The sequence below is a fragment of the Gigantopelta aegis genome, chromosome 4 (assembly GCF_016097555.1).
Source record: "Gigantopelta aegis isolate Gae_Host chromosome 4, Gae_host_genome, whole genome shotgun sequence".
Classification (NCBI taxonomy): domain Eukaryota; kingdom Metazoa; phylum Mollusca; class Gastropoda; order Neomphalida; family Peltospiridae; genus Gigantopelta; species Gigantopelta aegis.
Window position 1 is genome coordinate 68180688 of NC_054702.1, and position 20856 is coordinate 68201543.

Below are 20856 nucleotides of genomic sequence, written 5' to 3' on the forward strand. Positions count from 1 at the left end.
ACATCAGAACTTGGTGTCAAGTTTTTGCAAGACAGGCATCTACCCTTTCGATCTCAGTCATTGACAACAACCAGCTGTCTGTGTCATCAGTGTTCACTGGTAATTCTCCACACTGCAGACCAACAGACACAGACCTTTTTTTTATGCTAGAGACCCAATGAAAAACCTCCATAATAAAACAACAAAGAAGCAGAAAGATAAAGTTGTAAAAACTGGAGGAACATCAGTGTCTAATTTTCCAATAGTGACACCAGCAGTGACATCGAGTTTAATGATGAAGAAAAATGTTGTTTGTGGACTTTTCGAACCAGCACAGCTGAAAAATCTATGCTGTGTCAAACTGGTTAATTGGGCTCAGTGTGATGCTTACAGTCATTGGGTGCAACTGAACTTTTGTGTTTCACAAAATGTTGTAAGATGCCACACAAAGTTGTTCTGCCCATACTGTCATTCAGATGAAGAATAGTTTACTTCTAACAACAGTGTAGTACTTTGTAAATATGTTCCTTTGTTACATTATTCACATTTTCAAGCATCTTCATAAATCAAGGCTAATATTCGTTCCTCGTATTCAGCCTTGATACATGTAGTCAAGATTACTGATATCCACTACTAGCGCCCTCTATTGGAAGAAAATTTGTAACACCGATTATGTCCCTTACACGATGACATCGCTGACCAATCACAGCATCGGTAACATGTGACAATCTTGAAAGCAATATCAAAAATTAACCGCTGGATGCTGACTCTGCCATCTTTGTTTGCAATAACAAGGGAATCTATAAGGAGCGTTGCGATTCGTTGCAATCAGATCTCATCGCATCCAATGAAATTTAAGCATTTTGTGGCACGATTTCTTGACATGTATCAAGGCTGAATACGAGGAACGAATATTAGCCTTGATTTATGAAGATGATTTTCAAGTTGACAAACTGTTGTTTTTAAAGTACTTTTCCAATGATGACCGATATTATCTACAATACTTTTTGCGATGCCGTAAATAGACTGGTTTACACATTTAGCAGTAGTCTGCTTTTAGAGAGGACCTGGAAAATGTTAACATTCAACTATGGCATGCATTTCATCTATCTACAAGCTGTAATGGTAAGATTGTGAAAATTATATTGCTTGATTTCTATAGTAACTTAAATAATGTAAAATATTAATTCTTCAAATTGATTGTGTGATTACAATGCGTGTGTGTAGAAGTCATTTTCTGTTAATAGCCCGGTTCACGGTTACTCGAGGATATATCAATAGTGTCAATTTGTTTATTATTCACAGAAACAATATTCGATACACCCAACAAGAACTTGTAACCAAAAAGTATACATACTTATAATAAGGTCAATATTAATCTTTGAAAACAGAATATTGTTATCTTAATTATTGATTAAGAAAAAGAAAAAAATCATCAACAACAAAAATTGCATGTTTTTGCAGTAATATATACATATTTTTTTGTACTTCTGTTGGTATTTTGAAATTCTCAAGAGAAATGTCATTTGCCATTGGCAGTCCTGTGACAATAATCATAAATAATCATAATAAATTGAATATACCATTCAACTATGTAAGTGTGTACTGCTTTCACTGTGTATGAAAGGAATCTTAATTGAGAAACATCCAAGCACTTTGTTTTGTCAGTGGCCGTGAGGTATCCAACATAAAGTAATTGTTACACCTGGTCTAGAAAATCAAAGAAGAAACCTGCTGATAGCATACAGGCAAACATTTTCAATTACCAACAAGGAATCTTTTATATTCACTTTATCACAGACAGTACATGTTGACAGTATGACGGAAATCAGAATAACATTCGTTAAAATTAAGACCCAGTTACCATCTTCATATCTGCACACAATTCAAATGCTCCTCAAAACATATATTAATAAATACTAAGTTTTACCAACATCAAATGGTGCACAGCAAACCATGACTATTACAAAGAGCTTAGACACACACTTGCCAACTTCCACAAACACCAACAATAGTTTTAATTCTCAGTTCTAGGTGCTGATACCAGTGCCACAGCATCCTAACTCAATATATTATTTACTATCACTGATCCTTTCATCTTGTTTACAACAGTTGCTATAATCCGTGATAAATGTGATGGAATATTCTCACAAAGAAAAAAATGGCATCTTCTACAGCTTTGTCTTCATTAAGAACTTTCATCAAACAGACTCTTCATATCTGCAAATGCCTTGATGAGATTGTTCCCAAACTGGTTAGCATTCTGTTGAAGAAAAATTGATCACTGATAAAAGAGCACCAACAAGAACTATTAAGTGGACATGAGGCTATTATGTTATTGACTAGTCAGGTTCGACTGTTTGTGAGTGAATGTGTGTAGAATGTTGGGTGGACCTAACACTTATAGTATTTGAGAAACAACAATTAACATAGCCATAAATGCAAGTTCAGACCTGTAGATAAGTCTAAAAATATAGCGGGATGGTGGTGGTGGTGGGGGGGGGGGGGGGGGGGAGAAAAAATAATGAGGGAATTGTAAAATAGGGTCTTCTCTAGTTAAATATAAGGAGATTTTTGGAGATGGTTCTGCCCCTTACACAGCTCCCCACCCTCACTGCCAGATACAGCTCTGAAAATGCTGGAATTGTTTCTATTGGTTACAAAATGGAATTAAAAGGTCTTAATTTCAAAAATACAGAATTAATGTTTATAAATATAGAAGTAAAAAATTATGCCATAAGAATGGGTTAATTTGGAGGGTCTGCCATGTATGGGGGTCAGAGAGGGAGAAATGTTATTTCAAACACTCTGGTCTGAGCAAATAAATCTGTTATTAAAGAATCACCATCCATCAATATGTAATTGGGGAAACAACACTGACGAATAAATAACATAATTATTATATATTTGATTTGAATACTGTGAATGCTATCAACACAAATGGGTTGCAGATAATGATAAAAGAAATATATAAATATTATATATCCAGTAACAACAGGCTATTCATTGCTAACTACAAGTTTCAAATATATTTTTATTATTTAGCAATTTAGAAAACGTCATTCACATATACATGTACATTAGATGAATTTCATAATCCAGCTTATTTTTAAAACACAATTTTAATATTTGCCATTTCAACTTCTCCATTATTCAGTGATAAAATTAATTAAAACCATTGAGGTTATTAAAACTGCAATTATGTTTGTATTTTGCATTAGTAAACAGCATTATCAGATTCAAAGGGGGAAGAGATGGGGTGGGGATGGAGAAGGATGGTTACAGCTCTAAAATATTTTTCAGACAGTGTTTGATAAGAATCACTCACTGTGGTTGAGCATGATTTTTTGCAAGAGATATGAAAGAAGACTGTGTCTTCACCAGCCACAATGTAGGACACCCCATAACCATCGTCAGCAACCTGCAACACAAAATAATATAACATAAAATGATTAAAAACCAGATAAAACAAAACACTCAATTTATTATATCTGTTTCACCCTGAATTTTACTGTATCATAACCATAATTGATCAGTTCATTCAATATGTTAAACCAAACTAAACATTCACAAATCCTATCTTAATTACCCATTTATAAGCAGAGAACAGACTAACTTATTTTATTTTTAATTTTGGCTGAAGTAACTCAAAAGTTCCAGTAAATACTAGAGACAAATGACAGTAAAATAGGTAAACTTGGTTAAAATCTTAAATTTGGAATAAATGAATACAACATCCCATTAAAAATTTAAAAATCTTAATGGTAAACTCATACTACAATATAAGGCTATATTAACTTACTGGACCAAATCCACCACCGCCACATATTCGATTTGGGTATTTTTCAATGTCGAGTCTTTGTGCTTGCTGGTGAGGTGTCTGAAATTAAACAAGCAGGTTTATATACTACCAGACTGGGTACAACTCAAATAAAGTAAGTGAAAAACAGAAATGCATGAAAACAATCCAGCAAAATCAAATTAATGACAAAGTTTCCACAAGGAGAGAAATGATATCGTGCAGTGATGTAAAAGCAAATAAATTAATGACAAGTAACATGTATTGGAACTGTAACTAATTTGCAGCTTTGTTCATAAAAATGCAAACACAAATTTAATTCACATTTTGTCTGCCAAAAAGACTGAATAATATGATTTAGACTTTAAATTTCTCACAATGATAAGACAAAATTTATGTTAGATAAACCAAATAGTTTTTTGGGGGTTGGGTGGTGGTGGGGATGGTGGTGGGGCTTTGTTTGGTATTGGGGGAGGAGGTGCCTGCTCTTTTAATAATTATGGCCATTCATATTGACTTAAATTGATAACAAATATACAGTGGGTTTTTTGGTATCACAGAATTCGCCATGAGCAAAATTAAGGCAAGCCGAAGATCACTCTTCTGAAATGTTGCCACGTGAGCAATCACATGCAGTTTCAAAAATAATTTATTACAAATATTTGCAGCTCTCCTAAAATGTTCTAGGCGAGTGTGGAGGGGAGCAAGAGTAATCACTCGTCTTTCCTTGTGAAGACAAGTTAGCAATATTCAACAGTATTTATAAGCTGTAATAAGATAGATATAATGTGTAGGAAGGTATTTCACACAAAAAACTCTCGACTAAACTAACAGAAAAAACTGGAGCAAAGAAAAAAGACATCCGTACCAAGCCAGCAAAGGAGAAACAGGCCTCTGAAAATTGCAAGAATGGTTGTTTCATTTGCACAAATCCATTTATCTTTGTCATCTATCACCCTCTGCCTACCATTCTCATTATCTTAATATAAAAAACTTTCCAATTTACTCCTGCAAATTTTTTATAACCTATTTTTGTGTGTGTAAAATTTCTAGCACCATTTAAATGGATGTAACAGATTACGCAAAAAGAAAATAGGTTACATAGATTTATTTCTGCATAACCGACAAATGGGTTACACAGATTTTCAATTCTCAGGCCCGACAAAGAAGGAAGTGTCAGTCACGTGACCAGAACAGGAAGTAAAGGACTCATTGGCAAATTTTTAGCCATCCCATTGGCTGTTGGGATGTGGGATGTTCGGACCAGACTACTATCCCTACTATCCTGTTTGAGGTTAGGTTAAGTAGAAAAACAAAATAATAATAATAATAATAATAAAAAAAAAAAAAATATATATATATATATATATTTAAAAAAAAAAATTACTAAGTCAACTGTTTCTCTTCAGTGGTACTCTGAACTAAAAATCTTCTGACTGACTTACCTGACTTGTAGACAGTCTCCATGGTTCACTGAGCACCTCAGAGAGGAACGGCGAATCCAGACCCAGGTACTTCTCCACCACGTACAGACAGAAGAGGTGGCGGTCAATGCCAAGTCCAGTCATTGCCTCGCGGTATGCCCTCTGGTGGCAGTCTGCTGCTATCTGCATCAGCTTGATACTCTCGGCATTCTACAACAACAACAAAATGATACAAAACCCCACAATAGTAAAGTTTGTTTGCAAGCCTCTGGCGAGCATAATACATTATTTTTATTCCTAATATATGATATTGACGATACCAAAATACACGAGGGTAATAATCTCTTTATCATATAAGCTCAAGGTTAATACATGTTTTTGTAAACTGTACATGCAACTTTAATTCCAGTCCGCCATTACTAGATATTCAAATGACGTAAGAATATGTGGTGCGGTGTATTTTTGAATGGAAATGATGTCAAACTCGAATGACGTCATTTTGGATGTCCTTACATCAAAATAAAGTTATGCCTAACGTTTTTTGTTTTCTGAATGCTGGACAGCTTTCAGTGTCAAACTGCCATTGAAATGTTTTTATTTGACGACGTCATACGTCAATCATGGAGTGTCACCCAAGTACGTCTGCTTAAATGTCAATAAACCTAGTGCCGAGATCTCGAGTAATTTACATCTAATTTGCTAAGTTATCAAATTCTTAAACTATGTGATCTGAAAAATATTATACTTTGATTGCACTGAAAATGTAAGATATTATATGATAAATATATATATATTATATAGTTGTAAATATCTGAATAAGATTATAACAGAGATAACAAAAGTTTGTGATACCTAAGTGGGATTATACCATCCAAAAATAGACTGGAGCTTGTCTGGATAACCATTACTTTTCAGACGCACTTAAGGTGTACAAAATTAATAATAAAGTGTAAGTACTTCTAATTTAAATGATCAAAAAATGACATTAATAGTGAAACATATATGTCGTAGTGATTAAAAACTAGCGTCTGTCGCTTTAACTGTTTATTTACTATAAATCTGGAGCCTTGAGAAACTTCAACTTACAGTTTTTTTGGGGTCATCCATGGACCTGACAAAAGCACACGATTCAGCAGTGCAGGATCTCACAGTCTCCGTGCGGCCCTCTCGGAACAGTCGAGTCATTGAAGACTCGTAGGTGAGGCAGAATTTACCTTCAGACTGGAAAACACACACACACACACACAAACAAAAGTTACTTTCTTGTACTAATAGCAAAAAAAAAGAAAGAAGAAAAAGAAGAAAAAAAAAAGAGAAAAAAAGACACCACCCACCCAAAATTAAGCAGTTGCAGCTTTAATAAACATTGTCAAGAATTTTGTATCATAGAAACTTTAAATTGGCTATTGTCAAAACCATATAAAAATATGGTTACTTTTCCCTGATCAATTTTCCCCTGATGTTATGGCAATTGCTCCTTTATCAGGATTTTGTTTAACTTTCTACATTACTGTTATCTAATCGCGGCAGAGAGGCGAGTGTCAACATTTTTATTAACTTATCCTTATTTGGAAAATTTGTATAGCGTACACACGTATGCATTGGTACTTCCAATTATATTTTAATTTTTAGTTGTTCTCTGGACAGAGATGAGGAGGAATTATCCTCACGTGTGTGTGTGTGTGTGGGTGGTGTGTGGTGTGTCTGTGCGGTGTGTGTGTGTGTGCATATGCGGTGTGTGTTTGTAGGCCTGTGTACATACATGAGTGTGTACACGTGTGGGAAAGAAAGAATGTTTTATTCAATGACGCACTCAACTCATTTTATTTACGGTTATATGGCGTCAGACATATGGTTAAGGACCACACAGATATTGACAGAGGAAACCCGCTGTCGCCACTTCATGGGCTACTCTTTTCGATTAGCAGCAAGGGATCTTTTATATGCCCTATATCACAGACAGGATAGTACATACCACGACCTTTGATATACCAGTGGTGGTGCACTGGCTGGAACGAGAAATAGCCCAATGGGTCCACCGACGGGGATTGATCCCACACCGACCACACATCGAGTGAGCGCTTTACCACTGGGCTATGTCCCGCCCCCTATGTGTGTGGGAATGCACAAGATTCCATGTTCTAACTATAGTCTTGAATGCACTTACTCTGTAGTAAGTCAGTTGAAGGGCCATCTGTATGAATGCATCTGGACTGACTTTACATTTCTTCATGAATCTCTTTCCATAGTAAGTATACATCATCACATGGAGATCCACATCATTGATCAGCTGTCTAGCAACAGACAGGCTCTTTGTTATTACGTATAGGCACTGTTAAAGAGTGAACAATTAAACATCATGTCACAATGTATATTCAGTAACTATATAAATACAGATAAAAACAAACATGTACAGCTACTATATAACATACCAATAATCTGGCACCCTACATGACCCTTCCCATACGTGTAATCATCAAAGAAAGATTTCAAGAATCATAGCAGAATTTTGTAGCATTTTTTTTTTATGAGGAACTATATATTTCCTATACTGATCTATATTAAGCTGCTAAAGGAAGTAATCACACAACAAGTGGTGGTGTGGTGCCTTTATTTTTCTTCTTTGTTTTTAAACAATAAAACAAAAAAAACATTCTCAATATGCATGACTTCTGCCTGACTTTCAAGCAATGAAGTTGTGTTTAGAGAGCGTGGAGATTTCTCTCCCCCCCACCCTAGGGGCTGTGCTCCGGTCGCTTGGGCCATTGTCCAAGTACTGGATTGAGCACAATGGCGACTCGGCGACCGTCACGCTATTATACGGCAGTGACAGGAAGCAAGCTACAACCAGCAGAAGACGGAGGAGGCGACCCAAGTCTTCGCAGAGGGTACCTAACTTGGCGGCTCAACCGCCAAGGGCGGTCCCACCTGTCCCGAAGAGGAGAACGAGACCAGGAGCGGCGCAGGGTGAACCAAACCCGGTGGCTCAACCACCGGGGGCGGTTCATTCTGCTCAACCAAGTTTACCTGCTCGATCGAAGCACTCGCCAGGAAAGACCCAGGGGGGACCAAAGCTGTCAGCTCCACTGACAGTGGCGGCCCCTTCTGTCGATCTACCGAGTACCATGGACACGGGCCACGTGGTCATTGATGAGCCACCGGCAAGTCCACCACTACCTCCGGTAGTTGTTGAAACCACGGCGGTCCAGCGAGAATTCAAGAAGAGGAAGATGTCATCGACCACCATACCGATGACGTCTGATGAATCCGATTGGATTCTCGTTTGTGACAGACTGCCAACGAAATACACGGGGGCGGTTATCGGTGACTTCACCGATAACAAACATCTAAAGGGACCTTGGGACGACAAGCACTGGCGCCAACTTCCATCCGGACAAGGGAAGTACCAGCTACAAGGTGCCCTAAACTCCGACAAACTTTATGTGACAGCTCAGCAGGAAGGACTGTACAGGCAGGGGCTCCTGATGCCATCGATGTCAAACGGGACCATCCACCGCATCTTAAAGATGGTTCTACGAGACATCTACCCAGGAGCCATCGACCGCAACATCCAGGTCTTGACCGAAGGACTCCCCAACTTCAAGCCTGAACAGTCCATCAACTCGCCATGAATCCTGCTGCGCCAACCTTAACTAGGACAGGTAACCTCCTTTTTGGGCTTAGTTGGACTTTAAACACGTTTTGATCGACCTTCCAAATTCTTATGTTTATTTTTTTATAAACAGTCCAACGCATTTTACTTTGGCGCCCGTTCAATTGCTCAAATCACCTTAAAACCTTTTCGGCCGAGCAATCAAACTTATTTTTGGGTTTAAATTCTTAGTCCGGACATGATGTTAGGTGCAGTTAGTCTCCGTAGACTTAGGTTTTTCTAGTTAGATCCGAAGGAATCGAAATTCAGCCAGTCAGAACACGGCCCATTTTCGGTGTCTACTAGTCAGTCCGCGCAGTCGCTGGACGCTACTAAATACTTATTCAAAATTCTGCCCACTTCAAACTCATCCCCCCCCCCTTGTCCTGGACTTAGTCACTGGCAAAGGCCAGAGATTAAGCCCAGGACAGGCGTGCGTGAAACCTTCGTGGTATATATGCACGAAAAAGTTTTAAACAACAACAATCAATATGCATTTGGATGAACTTTGTTGATGCAGAATGCTTATGATTGTAAATCTAAAATGTCTATTAAAAACAACAGGTATTTTTCATCTGCCAACATACGACCCGTCCCGCTATTGCATTTTGCTGCCCTCCTTTCACGTTCTCCGCCCTCCTTTATTTTTCTGCACACCCTCTTTATTTTCACACACCCTACTATATTTTACAGATCCTATCTCCGCTATTTCCAAATGTACATTTTTTTCCACATCTAAAAAAAACCCAAAAAACTTATCAGTCTGCACACTGGATATCAAAGGAAACAAGCTGCGTTGTGTGTACGGAAAAGCAACTGATGAAAAATTCACGACAGTTACCGCAATGTAATTTAACAGTATTTTTAACAGCCTCTATTTTGTCCCATACCTGTATCCATTTGTATGTTTAATACAAACAATAAAAGTTATATTTTATTTGAGCAATGAAATCATTTTCTTTTTTATGGATTCGGCACAATCGATTGAAAACCCCCACTTATTTGGCGCCAAATTTGTCACGTAATCATTCTGTCTTTTGTTTCCACTATCGTCTGATATTTTGTCCTCAATTGCAGATATAATTGGTTGTAACTGATGATTTTTACTTTCTGTCATTTCTGTCATTCTGTTTATTCAGCAATTCTTTATAAAATATTATAAACTTTTCATTTTGGGGGATATCACTGCTTATAAAAACAACAGAAGTGATAGTGTTTATCATTAAAATAATTTATATTGGGTGCCAAATAATATATACACCGCCTTTACAAAAACGAAAATACTTTTTATCAACTGGCGATAATATTTTATCACAGTGATTGATTCATTCAATGAAGATGGAAATAACAAAAAATGTATCCGACATTAGGGGATCACTTTACAAACATCTTTATTGTTTTTCGTATATCTTGAAATCTTTATTAAAATAATAACGTTAAAACTTTAATCAGTTCAGCAAAACCAGAACTGCCCGTGAAGTCAGACCGACAACATCTTCGGTTCAACTGTATTTCGTATAAACTTTTTTGTAGGCAAAATAAGGAGTATGTCTTTCCACAAAGTCAGCCAACACACAACCAATATGGTAACCAAGCTCCCACAGACCCCTTTTTTCTTTTTCTTTTTGCTTTTCGGTTTTTTGGGGTTTTTTTTTTGAAGGGTGTGGTACCACACGGCCGCCCTCCTTTAATTTTTACCCAGCAAGAACACTGTCATTTGTAGATTTTGACAACTACTGCTGCCACCACTTTCACCTACTTTTCATACTTACAATAATGATACAACTCACTGAACTCGGTAGATATTGGCCACCTACTTTTCTCAAACAGCCTTCTCAGTGTTTACCATGAACAAAATCAAAACGAGCTTAGGATCTCTCTCCTAAAATGGTGCTAGGTTAGCAATCACATGAAGTTTTAATAAAATGGTGCTAGCTTAGCAATCACATGAACTTTTAATAAAATGTATTTAAAATTTTACTGCAAACCAATCACTTTTTTGCTCTCCTAAAAGTTTTTCAGGCTAGTGTTTGATGGGTGTGGGTGTGATCACTAGTTTTTTCTGGCGAAGACTGCTTCTACCTTCAAAGGTAATGAACCCCTCCCCGATTACAGCTGAACGTTTGGTTTAAACGGACTACATACTGGTGAAGGAAGGTCCCATTCCAGTCTTATTGGATTTGGTACTTGATCAGATAGTTTGCCACTGCAGTGCCCATCAGCTGTGTATCTGGTGTGGAAAAAAACAATTACATGTAGTGATAAAATGAAGACTTTTTCTTCCGTTATTACATTTTATAAAGTGCACTGCAAACAGTAGAACATAATAATTTATATACTGTTAACTTTGCTTCATTTGCTGAGAGGGAGTATCTAGTACATGTATGCTAATTATTAATTAAGTAAACAAAGTTAAAGTATCCCTTGCTGCTAAAGTGAATTTTTTTTAGACTTTATGTCAAAAACTACCCAATGTCCAATAGCTGATGATTAATATAATAAATCAATGTGCTCTAGTGGTGGGTAAACAAAACAAAATTTAAACTTTAACATGCAGTAAAAGTTATAATATACATGTATCATAACAACTTGGGGGAAAAAGATGATTCAGAACTATTGACTCAAAAAGCTAAAAACTTAAATAATATATATTATATTAAGCATGATGTTTGCCTTTATCAACAATCAAAGCTACATGATCAATATCAATACAAGTATATATATATATATATACTTAACTCCAAAAGAAACGCGAAAATTTTAAAATATTAAAAAACCCACATTTGAATAAACTATGTACAAATTGATTAAGTTGACCAATAGCCATCTTGTCAGCGTACCCAATTCCACATAACGCATGAAAAAAACGAGTACAGTGTGACGTCACGCACGTGCTGAAATTGACGACCAAAATCGATCTGGAATGCAAAACGGGTGGATCATGAAAGATGCGAATTGCACGTGAAACACTACCAGGCCTGGGTATAAAAGAAACGCCAGACAGCAATGTTCAACTCATTTTACGAGTAGCGATACAACGATGCCACGACTTAACGCTGATTCCAGACATAGAGCTTTGGGGAATTTGGAGGCCGGAATGGATGCCAGGCAGGTTGCACGTGCTTTCGGTGTCCATGTCTCGACAATCTACCGTCTCATAGACCGATTTCTACAAAACAACAACGTCGTCGACCGTCCACGTAGCGGCCGTCCCAGCGCCAGGACCGTTACATCATCCGAACTCACATGCGTGATCGGTTCGTACCAGCCACCACAACAGCCCGGCAGACAGTGGGAACCCACAACCGCCCCGTTTCCTACACCACGGTACGACGTCGTCTGATCGCCATCCATCTGAACTGTCGTCGACCGTACATTGGACAACGTCTCACACAGCGACACCGCCTTGCACGACACAACTGGGCTGTTCTGCATCGACAGTGGCGGAACCGACAGTGGCAGAACATCGTCTTCTCTGACGAAAGCCGCTACTGCTTAGATAGGGCCGACGGTCGTATGAGGGTGTGGAGGCGTCGAGGTGAGCGCTTCACAGATGTGTGTGTTATGGAGAGGGACCGTTGGGGAGGGCCTTCCGTCATGCTGTGGGGTGCCATATCCTGGGGACGTCGTGTACAACCTGTCATCTTCGACAACAACGGCCGAGGACGCGGCAGGGGCATCACAGCACAGCGCTACATCGACGAAGTGCTCACGCCTGTGGTGGTGCCTTTTTTCGCGGGTCACCGTCAGATGGTTTACCAGCACGACAACGCCAGGCCACACACGGCACGGGCCACCCAGGCATTCCTGGCACAGCACAACATCATCACAATGGACTGGCCAGCTTTAAGCCCGGATCTGAACCCCATCGAGCACTTGTGGGACGAGGTTCAGCGCATGATGAACCAACGCCCCTGCTCCCGTGGTGACACAGCAGCAGCTCCGCCAGGCCGTCGTGGACACCTACAACAACGTGCCCAGGGCCTTCATCAGGAACCTCTTCCTCTCCATGGGTAGGAGGTGTGCGGCGGTCATGGCCAGCAATGGCGGACACACCCGCTATTAGTGGACATGTTTGAGTGGCATGTGACGCCATTGAAGAAGCGCCATGGCCTTGACATTTCAAATGACAATGCGACCTCGATTTTTAACATGTCAATAACATGAAATCTCATCTTTACGAATTGTTTAAGTTTTTCATAGAAACGATTATTTTAAGAACTTTGGGACGTATTTCAATGAGTGCACTCAAAACCTCCAATCTACGTATTCGCGTTTCTTTTGGAGTTAAGTATATATATAATGTAGATTGGTCATGCCAAAAACCCCAACAAAAACCAACAATGACCCACCAACCACCACCCCATTATTGAATTTAAAAAAATAGGTTATGCAAAACGAGACCTGCACAAGCAAGAGGCAAACAAAGTTTATCATTACTGCATTTTTTAGAAGCTGTTACGTTAAAGCTTGACCAAAACAGGTAAAATTAATGCTTGCATAAAACTAATGATTTACTTCATCATTTAAGGCACACTAGGTGCAGTATATGTACTGTAAAAATTTAAAAATGCATTAATAATGTTAATTCACATTGCAAATGGTTAGAATAACAAATAACATAATTATATACAATCCAGTAAATGAATTTGCTGTGTGTAAAAGATGAAAATGTGCCAGTATTTTAATTTTAACAACCACTAATATAACCCATATTAATCATCACCCATGCTAATATAATTTAAGCACCTCACAATTCATCTAAACTTTGAATAAGTATAAAACTGTTTACATCATGGAACTATTAAAATATAATTTTTTAGATTCCATTAGGTGGACACACACACACACTCACAAATACTCTCACACACACACACACACACACACACACACACACACATTCACACACATACACACACTTTCACACAATCATGTAACATTGATGAAAACAGCAATAAGTCGAAAATCAGCCCTTGAAATCCAGTAAAACTTATCAGCATCAACATTTTTATCATTATCAGATATTTACTTTTATTATTATTTGTATTAAAATGATTAATACGTGCTACAAAATATCAAACCAGTACACCATCATGACACAGAATCAGGGCTCGAAATAACAGACTGCAAAAAACAGTCCATTTGTTTTAGACCTAGCAGGTGAAATAGAAATTCACCTGCTAAAACTACCGCAGACAGATGTATGTACGATTATGTCATCGGTTATTTAACCTGTGAATCTGTTGTATTTTAACTCCATAATCCTATAAAATATACCTTAGAGGACCTCCATGAAAAGATCTTAGATGAGAAGTATGTAGTTTATTAATTAAGATCAGAAAGCTAAGCCTACTGAATAAGTCTGGTAATAATGAACCAGTTACAAAACCATCCATTAACTTTCAAAAGAACTCAAATGATAAAAGAACAGTAAATAAGCACTGATAGCATAGATAGCAGATATAAAGAAACATACTGCTGTAACAGATGATTTGCCGACAGGAGTAACAGATCTGGGACACACACACGCACTAACTACACACAGCCCTCGAAGTAAGTCATCAACAACTGTTCACTTTCTGCATCCATTATGACCACATGTTATACTTTTAGTTCAACTTTGATTGCAGTGAACTGCCCCTGTTTCTGGCATGCTATACTACAGCTGATTTTGATCCCGATTCTGAATCTGATATTGTATGATACGTAAACAAGCTTCAAAGTTTGTAATCCTATTCATGTCTGATTTTCAAACTCTATGATGCCTATTTAATGCAATATCTCAAGTCGTTACCATAATGAGACCATTCAAGTTTGCTGCCATTGTTAAGACCTTTCTGATTAACATTATAGCTTTTTTTAAACCACTAAAATTACATAATGTTAAAGAACATTTTCTTGTTTAAAATAAGTATCTGTATTTTCAGCAGGTTTCTGATTAATCTAATGTTTATAGTAGCTCAAATTTCATTCTGTTTCCACCAAAGATTTTTTCATATTTATGAAATTAATGGGAGGTCCAAGTAAAATTCAGTTTGGGCTGTTATGAACATTACACAGATTATATATGTAATCTTCTTCTTTTGCACAGAAGAATCTTGTTTGGGTTGTCATATCAGTATTACGAATGTGGCAGTAAGGTATGCTGTCTTTCCAGAATTTAACAGTTTTGTGTTGAGTCTCTTTTAGGTAAGAAAAGATCTTTAGAATGTGATCCAATGTTTGCTCGTCAAAACCTCATTCACACTGGACAAACACTGCAAGTCCTATCCTTGTTAGGTGCTTCTTTAGACCACAATGTCCAGTATGAAGATGCACAGGGATACCGAAATGAAAAATATTTCACTAGCCCGTTCGACCTGAACAAACTAAAATTTACTAGCACGCCAGATTTTCTACTATTCAACGAGCCTATAGAACAATATATTGATGTTTAATAATATACACTGTATTCACATCAAATGATATATATATTTTGAAATATTCAAATAAAGACAGTTTTTCACAGTTCTTTCATATAGATTTACAAAATTCTAAATTTATAAAATAAAAACAAAATACCACGAGTCAGAAAAGGACAGATCGCCTGTCGGACTAATAGTTGGATTTTCAGCTCGTACATGAGAATATTTACTTGCATTTGGAGAGCAGGCAAGTACTTTCTGCACCCTTGATGGATGAATGAAATTTGTTTTTAACAAATGTAGCAGGGTCATTTTAGTACATGTATTTTACGATTGTTTTATTTTCAGCAGTTAACATGACAAGCTTGGCACAACTCACCTAAGCAAAAGTTTTACACCATCAACTAACACTCTTTCCTTTGTTAGGTATTTTCTGTAGCTTGGGTGTTATATAACGTACCTGGGTAAAAGCTTTAGAGTTATTAGGATCTGGGCAGTTCATCTCAGATATTTAGAGAGTTAACAACTTTTATACAGTTAAGAATTTTCCAAGAGAAACAAAGAAACGGATACTTGTATGATTATAAGGTTAGTAAATAGATAATTAGTTGTAATGTTGGCACTAACGGTCAGCATGATATTAAATAGTGTTTAAAATTAAATATAATAATAGTTTAAATATAATGGTTTTAATGTGTAAATTTAGATATACATTATGATACTTAACTTGAATCTGTTTAATAATATAATAATAATATTTCCATATACAGTAAATAATACATTAAAAATAATGTATGAATGAGTTATGAGTTATGAGTGAGCGTTGATATATCCTTTGTATTCAGTGGGTTGTGTGTTTATTTTATATCATATTTTATTAGTATAGTATTCATTGAGCTTTATTTTATATCGTGTAAATAGTGTTAATCATGTGCTTACGTTAGATTAATTATTTTTATAGGCACATGGACCTGTTTTAGCAGCAGTATCAGGTGTAAAGGGCCCTTGTCCCATATACTTAGTAAGAGATATAAATTATAATTATGAATACCTGCATTATATATTATTGAGTGCATATGAATGTTATAAATGTAAGATACAAATACAACTTATACGAATATGAATGTTTATGTTATATGTGTATTTGTATATGTAATAGTTATCTAACACATTTGATGTTGATTATTATATTTATCAGGACTATTGCATGATTCAAACCCAATTTATGATGATGATGAATAATAGTGGATTTATTCCGATATGCATTTAGTTTAAACAATATTTATTTGCAGATCAAATTTGGGATTGGCCAACAATATTAAGGCCTCTCCCTACATGTAACCAATATACATGCTATACATCAAGGTGGCTAGAACAATATTACAATAAAGATAACACAGATAGTTGGGGGTGGGGGGAGAATAGAAGAGAGGAAGGTGTTGAAGAAACAAAGAATAAATAGCAAATTATATTATGCATGATGTGCATTTGAATGTATATACCTGTACTAAGTATATTGTCTCTTTTACATAGATTGTGTTATTGTTATATTTTATATTTTAAGGCTTATAGATTCTTTCTTTCACTATTGTTTACTTGTACTGGGTTATGGAATAAACCAAGCATCATTTGAACCAGCAGTTGTGTCTACTTAATCTACACACAAAAAACACCTGCTACACAAACATACAGTCCCTGAATTTAGTTCACTGCAAGTTTATTTGGTGGTTTTGTTTTTTTCCTACTGGAGTTTTATTTATTTAAATGCGACACGATATATTCACAACAGGATATTTATGTGCATTACCTGTTTTATTACACATTACACATTTTTTGCATTAATATCCTGGTTCGCATTAGCATACAGACGCTGACATATTCAACAAAAAAAAAAAAAGGTTTTAAAAAAAGGTACCATATTTAATATGTAATTTTAGTGGTTAAAAAGGCTCCATCAGTCGGAACATGGTACGATGCAGCAAACAGTCTCTTAACAGGTTACGACTCAGTACTTTGATGTAATGCAATGATCAGTTGTTCTGTTTTGACATTTATTCCGAGGGCCGCTAGCTCACAAACTACAAACGCATTACCTAGTGGGTATCCCATCTTCCTCCATCATGTACTCCCAAAAGTGAGCCATGATTGGCCCATCAGCCCTGTTATTACAAACAACATACAAGATGAAACACATGGAATGAGCTGCACGTGGGATGAACCAAAACAATGCAAACAAATGATACATGCTTAACATAACAAAATCAAAATGGGTGCACAAAAATTAAATAAAATGAAAATTTGTCACTACAAAAACAATTTTACTTTGTTTTCTGTTGCTTATAGCCAAATAATTTATAAATTGTATGTTTACGTTCATTAATAAATGTTTTTGTAAGTATTATTAAGTGAACTTTTGCAATATATAAACTTTCTATTTGTTTTGTCTTTTAAGAGCTTCCCATAACCAACATTTTGTTTTTTTTAAATTTGAAGTTCACAGATTTCCCCCCCCCCACCCCAAAACTTAGGAACATGTAAATATTAGACTCTTTTTATTTTTAATATGCTAAATGTTGATTACTTTAAAACAACATATTTAAAACAAATATTTTTGTAGTGACACAGTTTGAGAAATTCTGAACATAGTTACTGGAATCCATGCATGTTAGAATAGTTAGTCAAATCAAGAAATAGCCATGCAAAAGCTGAAGAACATGTCTGAAATCTATGCTGTATATCAACTGGTCTTCATACATACTCCAGTTTTTAACAGTTGACAGTGAATGGTGGCAAACTAGTACAGTTTAGGGCTATCTCTGGCACTCACCAAATTTGCAAACTGCAAATTTTAAAAACTGGTGAATTTTATTTTAATTATACGATCACATTTTCTGTTAATAATTATTAGAAAATAATTAGGTTTTTGAACTTTGAGCTAGCTGAAACTGGCTTAATGGTAACCTACCTGTACAGAACAGCCACCTGACCATAACGGCAGAACTTGTCTTGGAAATGTTTATAGGTTAGGTGAGTTGTAGTTTACATCTTTAATAGCCACTGGAACTTAACATTGTAGAAGTTAGGGAAATAGCTTTGTACAGATTTGACTTAACAGGAATTATAATTCCTTTAAAGTTGAAAACCCTAAATGTAGTTTTTTAAACACTACGGCATATTTTTCAATATTAGAGCCGTTATTTATAACGCAATCAGACATTACTTGGATTTTATTGTTTAGATTATAGATTTTCGTACATCCAAAGTGTTTCTGGTCATCCTGGTGTTTCTAATACACAAAATACATTTTTCATTTTTAAAAAACATGTGTGTACCTCTAAGAAGTAAGAGTTATGGAGATGAACTCTAGTTTATTTTAAAGAGTATTTCTCCATTTCAATGTCATAGACTCTTGTTTTAGCCTATTGTAACTTAGTGTGTGTGTTTGTGTGGGTGGGAGATATGTGTACCTCAGTGGTAAAGCATTTGCCTCATGTGCAGTCGGTTTGGGCCCATTGGGCTATTTCTCATTCCAGCCACTGCACCATGACTAGTACATGTATATCAAAGGCTGTGGTATGTGCTATCCTGTCTGTAGGATGGTGCTGTGACAACAGTAATCACTCCATTATTTAACATACATAGCAGTTTAATAGTAGCTATAAAACATTTATTACTATCTGTATTTTCTTTTCCAATACGCTAAAAGGCTGTGTGTCAAAAAACAATCACTTTTGTAAGGCCCTGTGGTTAGCCGTTTTATACAGGATTGATTGTACTTATAAAAAAAGATAAACTGTCAGACTTTTAGCCATTACTGTCATATAGCTATAATGTTAATATATGGCAAACATGTACATGTATATTACTTAATTTTAACTTTCACGGTGAATATATATAGTATGTAGTTGTTGTGATCAAATTGTGTCAACATATAGTGATATACAGCATAAATTCCAGCTACTGTTTAATATTATGACCATGTTAGCAGTCATGAACCAAAAGCAGTTCTAGCAGAGAAAACGTTTGATCCACCATACAACAAAAACCTATAAGTTACCCTAGCTCTTGAAACTCCCGACTTAACGCACACTCCCACATATGGGCCATTATGGGTGCATCTGCCCTGTTTGCAGTAACAAAGGAAAAACATCAACATTTAGAAATACTAATTAGTTTGGAACCCACCTCATGAGCTCCACATAGAACATACCACCACTGAAGTCATTTTAGATAATGTGTCTTACATTATTACAGCAGACCACAGAATATTATTTTTATTTTTATTTAACACTAACTTAAAGATATAATTAGCAAAATCTAGTTAATGCCTTAAATACATACAGTCAAACCTATCCAACCAGGCACCTGTAATCAGTGGTCAGCTGCCCTAAGTAGTCACTTTTGCACTCATAATAAGTGGTCACCTGTTTAACATGGCCAGCGGCCACCTAAATTAGATCCCAATCACTAAAATACCTGTATTATGCAGCCACATGTCATGTCATGTCATAGGGTTTTACGTGCACATTCAGAACAAGCTGTTGTGGCGCACACCTGTCGTGGGCACAAGAGGAAATGTGGGGGGAGGGGAGAGGAGGGACCACCTGCACTGGCAGGTGCAAGGGAGCACCAGCAGCCTGATCAAATCTGTAGCAGGCGGGTGGGGGTGATGGTGGTGCTATGGAATTTTGAATGGAGCAGTTAATGCCAAAGAGAAAAGGGTGCGCAATTTTGATTGAGGAAATTTGGCGCAATTTTGAACGGTCAGTCGAAAGGTAAATGACTGAGCTAATATAGGTTTTGGTATTAGTGAATCAGCCACAGTAAATGTTTACTATTAAATAAAGGGGCTATTTTTATCAACAGTGACAGTGACATAGCCAATCTTCACACCTTCTGGAATACTTGTAGCCATTCAGTCTTGACATCTCTACTGTGTATCAATTAAGAAAGGGTGACTCTGGAATGCATCTAATTGCCTCTGGGCAGGTTAAGCTTGACATTTGTAGATTACTTACTATGTCAATCCACCTCATGAAGAAGGAATTAAATAATTAAATGGAAAACGAAAACAAACTTGTTGAGAACGGTTAAATTAATACATTCCAGTTACAACTTCAGTTGTATGTCGAAAGTGGATTTATAGTCAGCTGTGGAGCACACATCCGTTAATTAGCAGTACAGACAGTGAAAAAAGAAACAACAACAAATGTTTTAAAGACTGTATATGTGGCAACCAGTATTCAGCGGCCACCTGTCTTAAACAATTGCTTTTCTCTGCTCCCTTGTGTGACCACTTAAGACAGGTTTGACTGTATATGCATATTCTGTGCGCATGTTTGAAAGAAGGAAAAAATAACTTTGTCATTAGGTATCAACATTATGGTAATTGTGAAAATTGTCCTCCTTTTAGAGAAGAAACCATCTGCCACCTGGAACCACACTGTCTAGCTTACCAAACAGCAGCAAGGGATTGCAAAGTTTGAAGAAATTATCTGCCAAACTAGAATCTATAGGGGCTGGGGTAGATTATTTATCACATGATTATTATCTTTTGTATAATCCGTGTTTTACAATACTTCCAATAAACTGCAGTTA

The 20856-nt window shown here is 36.6% G+C and overlaps 1 protein-coding gene across 2 annotated transcripts in view; it reads right to left on the reverse strand.

Annotated features, from left to right (window-relative positions):
- Positions 1-834: 834 nt before the first annotated feature.
- Positions 835-20856, reverse strand: part of LOC121370983 (carnitine O-palmitoyltransferase 1, liver isoform-like) — a 54128-nt gene continuing 34106 nt past the window's right edge. Inside the window, exons 15-22 of one of the 2 annotated variants that reach the window (XM_041496561.1) lie at positions 17352-17417; positions 11000-11084; positions 7370-7534; positions 6289-6423; positions 5224-5412; positions 3782-3859; positions 3308-3400; positions 835-2242 (exon numbers count right to left, since the gene is read on the reverse strand). In XM_041496561.1, coding sequence (XP_041352495.1) covers positions 2168-2242; positions 3308-3400; positions 3782-3859; positions 5224-5412; positions 6289-6423; positions 7370-7534; positions 11000-11084; positions 17352-17417 — 886 coding nt within the window. In that variant the 3' untranslated portion in view covers positions 835-2167. Of the gene's footprint in view, positions 2243-3307; positions 3401-3781; positions 3860-5223; positions 5413-6288; positions 6424-7369; positions 7535-10999; positions 11085-17351; positions 17418-19315; positions 19382-20856 lie in introns of both variants that reach the window. The other variant, XM_041496560.1, reaches the window with a different exon arrangement.